The sequence below is a fragment of the Oryza brachyantha genome, chromosome 2 (genome assembly GCF_000231095.2).
Source record: "Oryza brachyantha chromosome 2, ObraRS2, whole genome shotgun sequence".
Lineage (NCBI taxonomy): Eukaryota > Viridiplantae > Streptophyta > Magnoliopsida > Poales > Poaceae > Oryza > Oryza brachyantha.
Window position 1 is genome coordinate 18,912,273 of NC_023164.2, and position 15,086 is coordinate 18,927,358.

Sequence of the window (15,086 nt, forward strand, 5' to 3'; positions counted from 1 at the left end):
GGTTCTCATCCAGATTTGTATGGCGCGTACTATAATGTCTCTCCCCTCGACCTGTCAGTTGCCCTGGCAGAAATTTTGGAGTACTTCTGTGAAACAGATCTAAGCCTGGTAATGGGTCATGGCCCAACCCAAACCCACCCCTGCTCCATTTCTATCAATAGAGTGCCCTCAACTCTACCCCAACCCACTAAATAAAATTTTAGCCCAAACTAACCCCAACCCTCACATATCTTAGCCCTTAGTTAATCTCAGCCCGCTTTGAACCCTTGAACAACCCATCAACAATGAAGAGAATAGTCCCATTGGACCATTGAGCATGTTGAGTGTAGTAGCCCACCAAAGCACAACATAATAGCTTGTGGACTCCAAAAGGCTAGCTCAAATAAACACGAGACTACGAGAGAGTATGTGCAAACTGAAAAGTGAGTGAACAAAACAAAAAAAAATCTAATTATGATGTTCTAATTAGTGCCCACGATTAACTCTAGCTTGAATTTGGCTGTGCATCACTGCATCATGAGAGAGTGTGTCACTGTATCTGATGTGTCATCAATTGAATTTGGTTAGGACATGATGCATCTCTGATTATTTGAAATAGAGGACGTCATGAAGATGATAAGTGATCAACATTCGCTGAAACAGTAAACTTAAAACAATCCACTCTATGCTTATGAGACAATTAAACTATTTATATTAAAGGATTCATTTTAACTAGACTTGGAAAAATGCAAGTAGAGAATCTTCCCCTTCTTTTCTAATTTTGACAAGTTGTCACTGTGATTAGAGTTGGTCAGTTATTAATTTAGAGCAACTCTAAATGGTATGGTATACATGCATGCAGAGACCAGACCACACAACATGAGCAGCAAGGGTTTGGTTCTGTTTATCATATTGTAGATGATCAATCGATTTGTGGCAAAGTGAAACAGCTAGCACTACTCTGCTTGCTTTTGGTTGAGATGCATGCATGACAGAAAATGTTAGAGTTTGCTATGTGACAGGTTCATAAATATTACTTTTTTATTTGATATCAAGGGCCAATATATTTAGAGATGGAAAAAGTGAGTGATACCATATCATGTAACATTCAAAGATCGTCTTCCAAATCACATATTCGAGTTCCTTCCGTTGCATAACCTATATATTAAAGCACACGAAAACATATCAAATATATTATGTAATGAAATACATACACTTAAAAATATTAAATTTTACCTTTTTCATCGTCATCAAATCCAATTATCCAATCCTTAGTGCATATTACAGCCTCAAGGGTTTCAGGGGATAGGGAAGTTCGATATTTACCAAGTATCCTACCAGCTGCACTAAATGCTGATTCAGATGATACAGTGGTGACAGGTATAGCAAGAAAATCCCTTGCCATTAAGGACAATACAGGATACACATCTGAATTTCTTTCCCACCACCCTAGCACATCAAAATTCTCTTCGGAGTTGGAGTGTAATCTAGGCTCTTCTAAGTAAATGTCCAATTCAGATTTCTTTGCTTGTACATCTATATTTTGTGAAGTGAATTGAGCAAAGGCAAGCTCTATGCGTCTTTTTCCAAGAAGTGTGCCTCCTAAAGAGCTTGAACTAGGCTCATTTGCAAGATTATGTTTATCACGTTCTGTAAACGTGGGAAGTTCACGACTCCTAACAACTTTCTCATACTCCAAATAATACTTGTCTAAGAACCTACGCAGCTCCGTTATCTTTTCTCCAACATTAAGTCCGATGGTATGAAAATAGAACTTGAGATAGTCCAATTTTTGTGTTGGGTCCATAACAGCAGCTATCTTCAAAACAATATTAGGCTCATCCCAATATTTTTGAAACTTGACATACATAGTATTGGCCATCTCATGCAGCAACATATCTTTCAACCACCGTTCATCAAGTAAAACATCACGGATGGCCAATACCAACTTCAGAAAGAGATGCGCTGTTGGATGTCTATCCACTGAAAATGCCTTTGTGGCATCACTAAAGGCTTGCAAAAAAACCATGTAGAGACTCGGCCTTGCACCAATCTGAATCACTTGGAGCCTCATAGTGTTGTTCAATAGCATATATATCAAGAGCAATTTTGTACTCCAATGCTTCATGTATCATGTCATAAGTAGAATTCCAGCGGTGTGGCACATCAACTATTAGTCCAGACTTAGTTTTGAGGCCTAATCTTTGGACAAGTGAATTAAAGGTTTGCATCCGCGAAGGTGTTGATGTGATTGTCTTGACAATGTCTCTCACTTTGGCAATTGCAGAAGTAATCAACCTTGTTCCAGTCTGAACCATAATATTTAGAATGTGTGCATTACACCTCACATGAAAATGATCAACTCTAGAAAACATCTCAGCACCTAAGGTATTGCACAAATCCTTTGCAGCTTTATCATTAACCGTTGCATTATCCCGTGTCAACGTAAATAATTTATCAATTAGACCCCATTCAAGCAAACAAGAGGTAAGCCCATCTTGAATAGCATAAGATGTATGTGGATAAGAAATCTGCTTAAATGATATTATGAACTTCTGTAACTCAAATTCTGTGTTGATAAAGTGCGCAGTGACACATATGTATCTTAAATTCTGATTGGAAGTCCAAAGATCTGTAGTCAAACTAACATGAGACCCCAACTTTTCAATGGTACGATTCAACTGTTTCTTAGTTTCCTCAAACAAATCAATACAATCTGATTTAACCGTTTGTCATCCAACTGTCCGAAAAGATGGATGGATGTAGTTTAGCAATTTTTTCCAATTTGGATCATCAGCTTTCCTAAATGCGATTTCAGCACTAATAAAGAACTTGGCGATTAGAGCACGACAAACTTTAGCATCAAAGATAGGTTGATCACCATCTAAAGAATGAGGCTTCCAATGTAATAAGAATTTGTCCCTCTCTTCAGTTGGAATACTTGGACAATACATCCCAATATGCCTATTGAGATGATTTGTTCCTTGACTAGGTTCAGAAGACAATTTCAGCTTGCAAAATTTGCAGATTGCCTTTTCTTTTCCATCAATTAGTTCTGTCTCAATATGCTCCCAAACTCTAGCCCTTTTCTTATGTGAGCGTTGTAAAGAAAGGTCAACAGATAGACTGTCAACCGAAACATCTGATGTAGAAATAACTCTTTCCATGGTATGTAAAGAAGTTTCCTTGTAATCAAGAAGTAATCTGCAATGTGAATAACTAGATTCAAAATAACAATCTGTAGGCTTATACAACTCAGAGAATAAAAAATTCCAAATTTGAACAAATGGGTGATGTCAATTCATCAATATATACTAGTATATATCTCTCCTTACACTGCATATTGGTTAATGATGATTAGTTAATTATGCTCCCAAAATTTAAAAAAATGATGATTAATTAATGGAGTAAAACAGATAAAAGAGACAAAATCTAAGATGGTTGTATCATAAAAGAAAGAGGAAAACTCACTTCGGGATCACTCAAACGTACACAAAGGGGTTGATTATGTGCATATATGCAAACCTAATTAGATAAACGTACACAAAGGGGTTAATGATAATAAAACCAAGAACCCTAAAACCCTAGCACGTGAAAACAAGGAAAATGAGGAGAGAAGGGGAGTGGAAGAGAGGGGAGAGGGGGAAGAATGGAAGCAAAGGGCACACCTGTGGGAGAGGAGGCGCAGAGGATAAGCTTGCTCAAGGCAGCTGCCACGGCCGATCCAAAGCTAGCTCATGGCGGCAGCGACAACGACGATGCAAAGGAGTTGAAGAAGATGAGAGCCGCTGCTGCCTTCCTGGCTGTGCAACCCTCTTTCATAGCACATGGGCTGAATCCCTTGTAGGACATAAGAATTATTTTCGTGCCCAGCCCATGCCAACCCTCATTTTATATGGCCCAACCCAACCCTGTCCTCTAGTTCGTACATGCCATAAAAGATGCACCCATATCAGTCCATTAGACCTTTGACCCGTTTGGCCCATGGGTTAGCTGGCCCATTACTAGGCTTAAACAGATCAGGATGCATAGCTGATATTGCACGCTCCAAACAAAAATGATTCACAAACATAACATGCATAAAACATAGGCGTGTCAAACGTAAATGCAAAATAAGATTTACAATTGAGTGTTAAAACATAGGATTCCAAAAGAAATAAAATCAACATACGTATTTTCTTTAAATTTTAATAGGTGTTTCAAGTGTATAAAGCCTACTGATATGTGATGAATGTGCAAACTTCTTGCCATTGCACTATGAGCAAATGCGTTCGCTCCAGGGCAAAAATCTCCTGTAATAGGAAAATACAGCGCAAAATTTTGAGCAAACGCACCATTCCAGGGTAAAAGTCTCCTGTGATGGAAAAATGCAGTGGCAAAATATTGGTAAAAAACGCAGCTTACAGAAGAGGGAGTAACAAGTGGAGGGCAGAAAGAACCCATATACTTCGTCTTCCCCTCGTCCTTTTCCGGTCAGTCGCCGCCGTCGCCTTCACCTTTACACAATTCACTTCACCCCCACCAAAAACTCCCAGCGGATGGGCTTGTGCTCCCCGTCCACTCCCCGGCAGCTCCTCTCCACCGTCGCGCTATTCGCCTTCGGCGCGGGCCTCCTCGCGTACGGCGTTCACCTCTCCTACGCCCACGTCGAGCCCCAGCGGGCGCGCACGCTCGCCCGCGACCAGTTCGTCCGCGACTACCTCCGCAGGAAGTACGACAAGGATCTCGGTCCCCCGAGACCCTCGTCCGGCTGAATTTCTCGGAGGCCACCATGGCTTTGGTGGCCCCCGCCAACTCGGGCAGCGGCCCGGTGGTTGCGGTCGCAGAGGTGGAGATGAACGCCGGCGCCGACCAGGGTGCCACCACAGTGCGTGCCACTGTCGTGCAGGCTGGCACGGTGTTCTACGACACCCCTGCAACTCTCGGTGCGTGCTCCGATCTTCGTTTTTGATGCGGCTGATGCTAGCGAGGTGTTCGGTCATTTAGCTCGCCCGTGCGGCTGTCTGGATTGGGTGCTGCGCGCAAGGTGCTTGCTTGTTTGTTTCGCCCACACAGCCACACTAACTTATCCACACAAAACGCCGCGGGAGTGAACTGAAACTGAACAGAAAGTTGGATTTCTCGGCGTGTGCCCATATTTCACTTCTCCCATAGTCTTAATCGGCATTTAGAAAAGAAACTGTTCTCACCAAAGAAACGTAAGGAAAAGATTTGGCTGTGATTTTTCTTGACTAGTAATTGGTGAATTATGTGGATATTTTTTTTCTTGCTAGCAGAGTGGTATGTTGGATTTGTGACTGGCATGCATGTATGATCTTAGCCTGTTGGGGCTAGAACATGTATATAACATTATAACTTTAGACCTGTTACTGTTGTTGTTGCATTTCACATCATTAATAAGAGCATGGTATGGAAGGTGGCAGTCTGTGCTCCCAACTTCCTTCTTTGGTCCATATAAAAATGTTGTGACATTCTTTGAAGATGTTAAGATTGACTTACAATCTCCTACTGCCTACTGGAAGTTTCTTTTTGTGAAGAAAAACTAAAGTAAGATCATTTTTCGATCTTCTGTTGTACACCAATTTCTAAGCATGAATTTTTGCAGAATGATTGCACATTTTAAAACCAAAGACTTGTTGGAAGCTCATTTAGAGAGTTCATGGATGCTTGTATATCAAAACAAAACACAACTTCTATATTTTGTTTTTTTTCTTGAAGTTATTAATGATTTAACTGCAATGATCTTATCTACCAAATCTAGTGAAGAATGAAACAACTGAAGAAGTAAATAATTCAATGGAATTAAAACTGGAAATGTGTGATCATATGACATGTTATTTTTTATGAATGAAATTCTAGAATATTGGAATATTGATATTGTGTTAATTTCTGTAACTCTAGATAAAGCAGAGAAACTGACAGCTGAAGCAGCTGGATATGGTTCACAGCTAGTTCTCTTTCCAGAAGTCTTTGTTGGTGGCTACCCTCGCGGATCTACCTTTGGACTGACTATTGGCAATCGATCTGCCAAGGGGAAGGAAGACTTCCGGAAATATCATGCAGCTGCTATAGATGTTCCTGGTACTCTGAAATTGTTTTATTAATTAATGATATATTGTCGCACATTATTTTATCAAGTATTACCAAAATAAGGTCCATTTTTGTCTTTGCTTTCTCACTTTCAGTATACTTTTCTTTGAAGGTCTGTGCTTTAGTTTATAATAGGCTACCAATTTAGTGAAAAGACACTGCTAAATGTGAAGCATAAACCATGAAATATCGATTTCAACTATGCTTCCTAACTTGTGACAGGTAAAACAGAAAAATGATGAGGCCTAACTCGTGATGCAGACCCCAAGCTGATAAATCACATACCTATGCATTAAAGAACAAAAGCATTAGTAACCCCCCCATATTTTTTTGTAGTTATGTTCAGAATTTGCATTCGCCACATATTCATGTTTACATTTTTTGTTCCTGTTAATTAACCATCAGCTAAAGTGCATCTTGCACCATTTTTAGCTATTTTCTTCTGTCCGCACTTGAATATGTAGCTTTCCTTACTGCAGAGAATATGTAGTGTCCATCTTCTATTCCTGCAGAACATTTTACCTACTTCTGTTGAATGCAGGTCCAGAAGTAACCCGTTTAGCTGCATTGGCTGGAAAATACAAGGTTTTCCTGGTGATGGGGGTGGTTGAAAGGGCAGGGTACACACTGTATAATACAGTGCTCTTCTTTGATCCTCTGGGGAAATACCTAGGGAAACACCGCAAGCTCATGCCTACCGCACTGGAACGAGTATTTTGGGGGTTCGGAGATGGATCTACTATACCTGTTTATGATACTCCACTAGGGAAGATTTGTGCTGCCATTTGCTGGGAAAACAGAATGCCACTTCTCAGGACAGCAATGTATGCCAAAGGTATTCCTAGTTCTAGCAATCTGACATGTTTTTCGACCTGAGCACCTACTCTGGGTCAAAGTTCTATCGATTGGTAATGCAAAGAAATTAAGAGTTAAGACACAATAAAAGGAATACTAGGATTGTGCATTTTCTAAACAAACACTACTATCTTGAAAGAGAAGGAGAAGCATACTTTGATGGACTCCCAAGATGCATCATGTCAGTATGTTCTACATTCATGCAGGTGTTGAGATATACTGCGCCCCAACTGCTGATTTCATGCCTAGTTGGCAGGCCTCCATGACGCACATTGCCGTTGAAGGAGGATGCTTTGTACTTTCTGCAAACCAGTTCTGTCGCAGAAAGGACTATCCTCCAGCACCGGAATATACCTTTGATGGCCTAGATGATGAGCCATCCCCAGAATCTGTTATTTGTCCTGGAGGAAGTTCTATCATCTCACCATCTGGAACAGTTCTGGCAGGTCCAAACTATGAAGGCGAGGGCCTCCTCACAGCTGACCTGGGTAAGAAACAAGGAACCTTTGTCCAATACTGCAATGTGATTGCTTACAGATATACAACTCCCCCCCCCCCCCCCCCCCCCCAACACACACACACACACACAAGAACAGTATTGTAACCGTGAAACATCACCCAAGAATACTAAAGAGCAACTGCATGATATGTTTTGCAGACCTTGGCGAAATTGCTCGAGCTAAGTTTGATTTCGACGTCGTAGGACACTATTCACGACCTGAGGTTCTGAGCTTGACCGTGAAAACCGATCCAAAGCTGCCCGTTTCTTTTACTTCTGCTGCAGAGAAAACTTCCGCCGCAAAGAGTGATGACGTCTCTAGGACCTGATGAGACCACAAATCTTCCACCGCCGTGTATATTAAAGTTGTCAGCTGGCCAGTGTTGGTATTACATGAATAATCTGTCTTAATGTCTATTGTTTCTTGTAAAGATCTGGAGACGATGCTTCCCTGATAAATAATCAGTGGCTATATTGTTGTGGTACTTTGTCAGGATCACTGAAATTCAGAAGTTTCAGCCCAAAGTTCAGAGTTTCAGTGTTTCAATGTAAAGTTCAGAGTTGAAGCTAAACACTGTTATGGAGATCGGACGGCTGAGGAAGAAGGATAAAAAGGTGGACGAATCCAGACCGTTATTTATTTGCCTTACGTCCACTGTTGTCGTCTAGTGTCGTTTTACCGTTTCTCTCTGCTTTATCTTTTCTACTTGTGGCAAAAGCTTGAATTTACTCATGTAAAAACTCTGGAGCTGTAATTCTTATGGGTTAAGACCCATCCTGGAATGGAAAGGAATCATCGATGCTCCATACTTTCTTCTCATTAGGTTAGGCGAGCCTATTATGTGCTCCATCTCAAGTCACGTTAGCAGAAAAAACTCCTTGTACAAAGGACAGTTTCTCAAGCTGATTCTAGACTAATTAATTTTTCGTTTGCATTTCATTTGGTCAGCGTCTCTAATTAGAGTCAGCACATGTATAAAGTAGATTTTATGGTTGTCTACTCGTTTTATGCGCTAAGAGTCGATGTTTTGCTGACTTCATGCAAAACAACCAATTTTCTCTTTCCTATCGTCTCTCTGCTCCACGTCAGCGAGCATGCACTGATAGAGACGGCAATTAGAGTCCTTTGTACGTGCTCTTAGAACCCTAGTTTAATATCTGTATTTTGGCTTGTGGGCGGTGATCACCAAAGATCGAGCCTGAGACTCCAAGTCGAGACTGAATTTCTTCAGGCCTGACATAGTTCCTGTTTTCTTGTGCCATGTTAGAGTGGCGGCTGCAAAATTGATATGGAAAGCCTAGGCACCCTCTTAACTTTTCATCACGGCTACTTCAAAATAAGATTTGGATGGCCGATCGCCTCCAAATTAGACCATGGCCCAACAATGCTACATGAATTTGGAAACGGCGTAGCACCTTTGAATGATTGTCCTTTTGGTGCAGCAAATTCGGGAGAAGATTACTGGAGGAATGGGGGCTTTAACTATTTGCCACACTTAAGATTGGATGAGGAGTGCAACTTCGGGAGTCTTGTACATAACCCTAATGAGTCGCTGCCAAAGTGGTGGTGCAAAAGAACATCCTATAAGACCATGAGATGTCTCCATCAGGTTTTGTAATATCGTTTTCGTGGCCGAAACCGTAAGACAACGGTTTGGCGATAATTGCCCAAAAATCATCCAAATTGAATTTAAAAAAGAATAGAATTGTGGCGGTTTTAACGTAGAGATCACACGATACGCAATAATTAGTGTGATATAGTAGGAGATAATCATTACGGAGAATGGAATATCGATAATTGAGAGTTTGATAATGATAATCGCATGGTTTATGAGATAATCATCGCAGAGAAAGGAATATCGATAATTGAGAGTTTGATAAGAGAGGAGAGAAATTCAAATTTGGATTTTAACTAATATTAGATATGAGGGAAAAAAAAAAGGAGATGACCGAATTTATAGGCAGCAGCTGATTTCTCCGGTGAGAGATAAGAGAGGAGAGCACAAAAACGTTACAGCCATGGAAAAGAGCTGTGGGAAGGTAGGGTCTAGAGGCATCCGTGAAGGACTTCGCTAGCTCGGCTTCTGTTTAGTCACACTTGACAGTTGAACGTTCCCCGCGAGCTCCTCCTCCCCCCCGTCTCCCTCACCTCGCCGCCGCCGGCGCGCTGCGCGCTTTCACGGTTAGTTCCTTGCTCCACGAGTGACGTCCGCTAGGTGCACGGGTGAGTGCCGCCCCCCCCCCCCCGGGCCGTACCCATGGCTATGGTCCCCTCGAGCTCGGGCGGTGGGCCGCCCGTGATTGCGGAGGTGGAGATGAACAGCGGCGCCGACTCGGGCGCCACCACGGTCCGGGCCACCGTCGTGCAGGCCTCCACCGTGTTCTACGACACCCCCGCCACTCTCGGTAAGCGCGCGCTCGTCGGCTCGTGTGCCCCCCCACCCCCCTGCTTTGGTAAATTGTTATGTGCGTGATGATTCGTTGGCTAGTTCTGATTCCGCCTGTGCTTGATATTGACTATTGCTGTACGCAAGGTGTTAGTTTGGTTGCCCTCGTCGTACGTTCTGGTTAGACCTGTGTTTACATGCGCCATTAGCTGAAATTGTGTATTTTTTTTCTAGTTGATCGAGGGTCGAGATTGATTTTCGTTTTCCTTTTTTTGTTGGGGTTTAAATAAATAACTAATCTCCAATGTGCTGCAACTGGAAGTATTGAGAGGGTTCAGTGTGAGATTTGGTATAGTTGACTTCTGTATGTAATGGCTGCATAACCAATGTGCCAGAATTGGATGGAGTTGCTTGATGTCCTTTGTCAGTTGTGGTGAAACCGTGAAATCATAAAAATTATCTGTAACATCTAACAGATTTTATTTCTTGTGCTTTATTACACAATCCTTATGAGTTATTACTTTGATTTCACTCTGTTCCTTTGACAATTGTCTTGATCCGCATATGTTCTGCTCCATCTTGTAAATTATGCATTTTCCAAGTAATGGGCACCATAAATTTTGTGTTCTTTTGTGGATGCTACCTGGGCTCTATCTGTAGTCAAATTGTAGTTGGGTGGTATTTGCTCTGTTTGACTCTGCTACCGAAAGATTTGCCGTATGGGATAGCAAACGAAGCTATCTGAGCCTTCAGAATTTACTGAGGGGATGGCATTTACTGCACATTTTACTATTCTGCTGAAATAACCCATTGACAGTATAACTCAGTGAAATGATCTACTCTGCCAGGCCAAACAAAATGTTGGAACTGTATTCCATTCTGTTCGCTGGTGCAGCATGCTGCATCATGGACTCATGTCCAATTGCCTATCCTTACCCATGATGACACTACTGCACTATCCTCCGGTCACTGCCATTGCCTAGGCAGGAAACATAATGCATATTAATTTTCTTGTTCATGTATATAAACATTAAACCCAATGCTGACACTTTGTGAGAACCAGATGCATTACATTACAGATGATTAATTATTGTTCACATCACTATTCCTACCGTAGATAAAGCAGAGAGGTTGATAGAGGAGGCTGCTGGGTATGGTTCACAGTTGGTTGTGTTCCCAGAAGCTTTTGTTGGCGGCTATCCTCGTGGATCCACATTTGGTTTTGGGATCAACATAACTATTGGTAATCCAAAAGACAAGAGCAAGGATGAATTTCGAAAGTATCATGCTGCTGCCATAGATGTACCTGGTGAGTTGTAATGTATTGGATTATATCTACTCACTTATTGTGATTTGCTACTAACTCATGCATTGATGTCCTTTTATCATTGGAAAGAAAAGGAAGTTGATTATTTTAATGCAACATTGTGTTTGGATACAAAATTGAAAGTCAAGGGGCTATTTGTTATATCTGCTGAATACTAGAAATATTCATGACATATATGACTGTAGAAGTTTTTAGAGGAAAGAATCTTATATGTTATCAAATATTTATTGCCAGTTATTTAACCTACACCACAATACCACATACGGTGGAATACAAGCCAACATTGGTAGGGTATTACTTCGAATACGAGTCTGTATAAATCCCTTGTCTTCTGTGTACCATCTATCTTTCACTCTCGTTCGCCACCCCTTTATTTATTGCCAATACAAAACATTGATAATTCCAATCCTCCCACAGTTAATGAACAGTAAGACATGATTTTGCCAAAATGGACAAACATCTGCAATGGATAACTGCTAGTCATTTTTGCCTCTACTGCTTTAGCTAAATGGGTAAGGCAGTCACTCCACATATTGTGCTGTTGTTGTATGGTTCATAATGCAATTTTATCATAATGAACAAGCTTGCTAGCTGTTTTATCAGTGTTGAAATACAGTTTGTTTCTTCTAGATTTGATATATCCATCGGCTGACAAAAGTAGCCTTCAGGTCCAGAGGTGACACACTTGGCTGCTATGGCTGGAAAATATAAGATATTTTTAGTGATGGGGGTGATTGAAAGGGAAGGTTACACACTGTATTGCTCGGTGCTCTTCTTTGATCCTCTAGGCCGGTACCTGGGTAAGCACCGCAAGCTCATGCCAACAGCATTAGAACGAATAATATGGGGATTTGGAGATGGATCAACAATTCCTGTTTATGATACTCCGCTTGGAAAGATTGGGGCCCTAATTTGCTGGGAAAATAAAATGCCACTTCTGAGAACAGCATTATATGGTAAAGGTAAGAGTAAGACTATTTCTTCTAATATTGTTAGTACAATAGTAACAGAAGTGTACATACAGCTTTTGAGGAAGTGGCATGGCCTAATGAAATGATATTCCTGAAATAAAAGGTGAAATTAGTTTCAAAGTAAGTCAGATGGGGAAATGTTGAAAAAGGCATTGGTGTCACTTGAATTCCTTCATCATCTGCTCATATATTGTATGCACTGATCAGGTATCGAGATATACTGTGCTCCCACTGCTGATTCCAGGCAAGTTTGGCAAGCCTCCATGACTCATATTGCCTTAGAGGGGGGATGCTTTGTCCTGTCAGCAAACCAATTCTGCCGCAGAAAGGACTATCCTCCTCCGCCGGAGTATGTGTTTTCTGGTTTAGGTGAAGAGCCTTCTCCAGACACTGTTGTATGCCCTGGAGGTAGTGTTATCATTTCTCCGTCTGGAGAGGTCTTGGCAGGTCCCAACTACGAAGGGGAGGCGCTGATTACAGCTGATCTAGGTAAGAAAGTAATATTATCATATGTCTACAGCATATGTTTTTAGTACATGCATTCACACATCGATTTTGTTTGCAGTCCTCCCTCAGTTTCCTTGTACATTTTGAATAGTTTTGATTTGACAGTCCATGTTAGAAATTCATAATGAAATCCATGTGCAGACCTTGGAGAAATCGCGCGAGCCAAGTTTGATTTTGATGTGGTGGGCCACTATGCTCGACCTGAAGTCTTGAGCCTGGTAGTAAATGACCAACCGCACCTCCCTGTGTCTTTCACTTCTGCTGCTGAGAATGAGAAGACTTCAGCCGCAAAGAGTGACAGCACTGCAAGGCTCTACTGAGCGAGACCGTGAGACTCAACCACGAGACTGATAATTGTCACTAAATCGGTGAGTCGTTGGCTCAGATCACCCACGTCTGACGTTCCCTGTCATCCCCTGGCTTGTAAATTGCATTCCAAAACAAACTGCTGAGGTCTGTAGAGCCTGTCCCTGTTCCTCTTACGCCGTGCCTAATGGTATTAAGGTAGTATCTTGCTCACCCATCTCGGTATAAACTTGGTTCCCCTGCATATCAAATCTGAGTAGTGCATGCAGTGCGCACTTGCATGGTTTTACTGTCGCCACCTGTGTTACGTTCTGTAAGAAATAGGCTCAAGTTCAGATCAGTCTGAACTAGCCTATCCATCCGCATTGCTAAATGCTGTTTTGGCTTTATGTGGTAGCCATATCAGAAGCATCACTGTCTGCATTACAACTCCACCAGTTTGATTAGAAGCCAGGTTTTAATTAGCATGCATAACTGCATTTCAATTCAGGCAACTCGAAAACTGCTTTAGGTATATCATCATCAGCCTAAATACCTTTCCGAGTAAGGAGAAGCACAAGAACCCGACGAAGACTTTTTCTGATTTTAGATACTCAAGCTGGAGCAGCAACTGTACGTGATCAGTGATCAACTGCATCGTGCAGCCGTGTTCCATTTGCTCCATTTCCTCGACGTAAGTTGAACTATTATAGTGCGTGTGCCTGTCGCACGGCATGGAGTCGAACAGCAAGTTGTTCAGTGGCCAGCTTTAGGCAAATGCGGTGCAGCCAAGCACAAATGCTCTAGGCAAGCTAGCTATCTCTATTTAAGCGACCAAATTGCAACCACAATTTCTGCACATTTACCACCCTTTGAGAGTTTGAGATCTCCCATCTTCACTTCCCTTGGCGCCAAAACATATAGACAGCCATGAACCCGCTAATGACCATCTTACTGCTTTCCACGCTGCTGCTGTGTCGCCGTGCGGCGGCGTGCTCGCCATCGCCGGCGCCTGAACCTTTCCGGCAACTCGCTACAAGAAGGGGCCATCCCAACGGCGCTGGCGAAACGATGCACCAAGATCGTGAAGATTGCTCTGTCCATCAACAACGTCCATGGAGAGAACTTGTCATCACTTAACCGAGTTACCTCCCTGAATTTAGGACACAACAAACATGCTCTATACGGTGAGATCTCAGCCTCCTCCTCGGGCAATCTCTCCCAGCTCAATGCTCTTGGTCTTCAAGATAACCAGTTGTCCTTGTTGAATTTAGGACACAACATGCTATACGGTGAGATGCCAGCTTCCCTCTTCGGGCAATCTCTCCCAGCTCAATGACGAACACTCGGCCCAGCGGGCGAACACAGCCAAGATTCTTTCTGAGGAGCATGCATCTTTTCAACCCTCAACGAGCTCGATGAATTTAGAGGGACAATTGGTTATGCTCCGCCTGGTTAGTTTATCATTCTTTTATTCACATTTTGGCAATTTATTACCAGCTGGGAAAGAAATGCCTCTAAAACTAGTCTAGTCTTCTCATCTTAACACAAGAAAATTTACTTATTATCGTTTAATCAGTAATTGTACTCATCATCATTGTGCAATATGCAAACAGAATGTGGTACTGGAAATACGGTTTCAACATCTATAGCTATATGGAATTCTTGTTCTTGAAATGATTACTGGAAGGAGGCCCACAGATAGTTCATTTGAGCAAGGATTCAGCCTTCGCATGTACGTTGAGCTGTCCCTGAACAGCCGAGTGATGGACATTGTCAATGCGGAGTTGGTAACAGAACTCGAAAATGTGCCTGCAACATCACTAACAGGGTTATCTCCCTGATTTCGCTACTTAGGCCGGTCTCAATAGGTTTTATGGAGGTATCATACATATTAATTAGGTGACATATCAGTTGCATGAACTATGATGTATGAGGAGAGAGAGGGAATTAGTTTCATGACCATAAAACCTTTGAGCACCGTTACTAAGTTCTCGGTAACACAGTGAAACTCGTATTGATGGGCTTGAGATGTTTTATGCAATCAAACTTTTAGCAGTAATTAAATGATTTATTTTATTTATTTTTTATTTTTTTTTAGAGAAGGGCATTTTTACCCCGCCTCTATATCCACTCGGATATATGCAGCCATTTTTTATTTTTGAGAATTTTGGGAACTTAGCCTA

General features: G+C 41.9%; 2 protein-coding genes across 5 annotated transcripts; both read left to right on the forward strand.

Moving 5' to 3' along the window:
- The first annotated feature begins 4,518 nt into the window (after positions 1 to 4,518).
- Positions 4,519 to 8,317, forward strand: LOC102701789 (bifunctional nitrilase/nitrile hydratase NIT4-like). 3 transcript variants are annotated; one of them, XR_001549710.2, is made up of 6 exons: positions 4,580 to 4,904; positions 5,881 to 6,060; positions 6,611 to 6,904; positions 7,131 to 7,412; positions 7,583 to 7,805; positions 7,918 to 8,317. XR_001549710.2 is itself a non-coding variant. In XM_006647507.2 (5 exons), the coding sequence occupies exons 1-5, from the start codon at positions 4,751 to 4,753 to the stop codon at positions 7,750 to 7,752; spliced, it is 1,080 nt and encodes a 359-aa protein (XP_006647570.1). In that variant the 5' UTR covers positions 4,519 to 4,750; the 3' UTR covers positions 7,753 to 7,910. The 3 variants fall into 3 exon arrangements, 1 of the variants encoding a protein (XP_006647570.1); XR_423179.3 differs by having other exon boundaries at positions 7,583 to 7,809; positions 7,918 to 8,316; XM_006647507.2 differs by lacking the exon at positions 7,918 to 8,317 and having other exon boundaries at positions 4,519 to 4,904; positions 7,583 to 7,910.
- A 1,108-nt stretch (positions 8,318 to 9,425) lies between these two features.
- Positions 9,426 to 14,983, forward strand: LOC102702164 (bifunctional nitrilase/nitrile hydratase NIT4). Of its 2 annotated transcripts, none has more exons than XM_006647508.3 (7): positions 9,426 to 9,829; positions 10,928 to 11,119; positions 11,806 to 12,099; positions 12,316 to 12,597; positions 12,757 to 14,087; positions 14,175 to 14,354; positions 14,517 to 14,983. In XM_006647508.3, exons 1-5 carry the CDS (start codon positions 9,682 to 9,684, stop codon positions 12,933 to 12,935), a joined length of 1,095 nt encoding a protein of 364 aa, XP_006647571.2. In that variant the 5' UTR covers positions 9,426 to 9,681; the 3' UTR covers positions 12,936 to 14,087; positions 14,175 to 14,354; positions 14,517 to 14,983. The 2 variants fall into 2 exon arrangements, with proteins under 2 accessions (XP_006647571.2, XP_040376670.1); XM_040520736.1 differs by having other exon boundaries at positions 11,812 to 12,099.
- Positions 14,984 to 15,086: the final 103 nt, after the last annotated feature.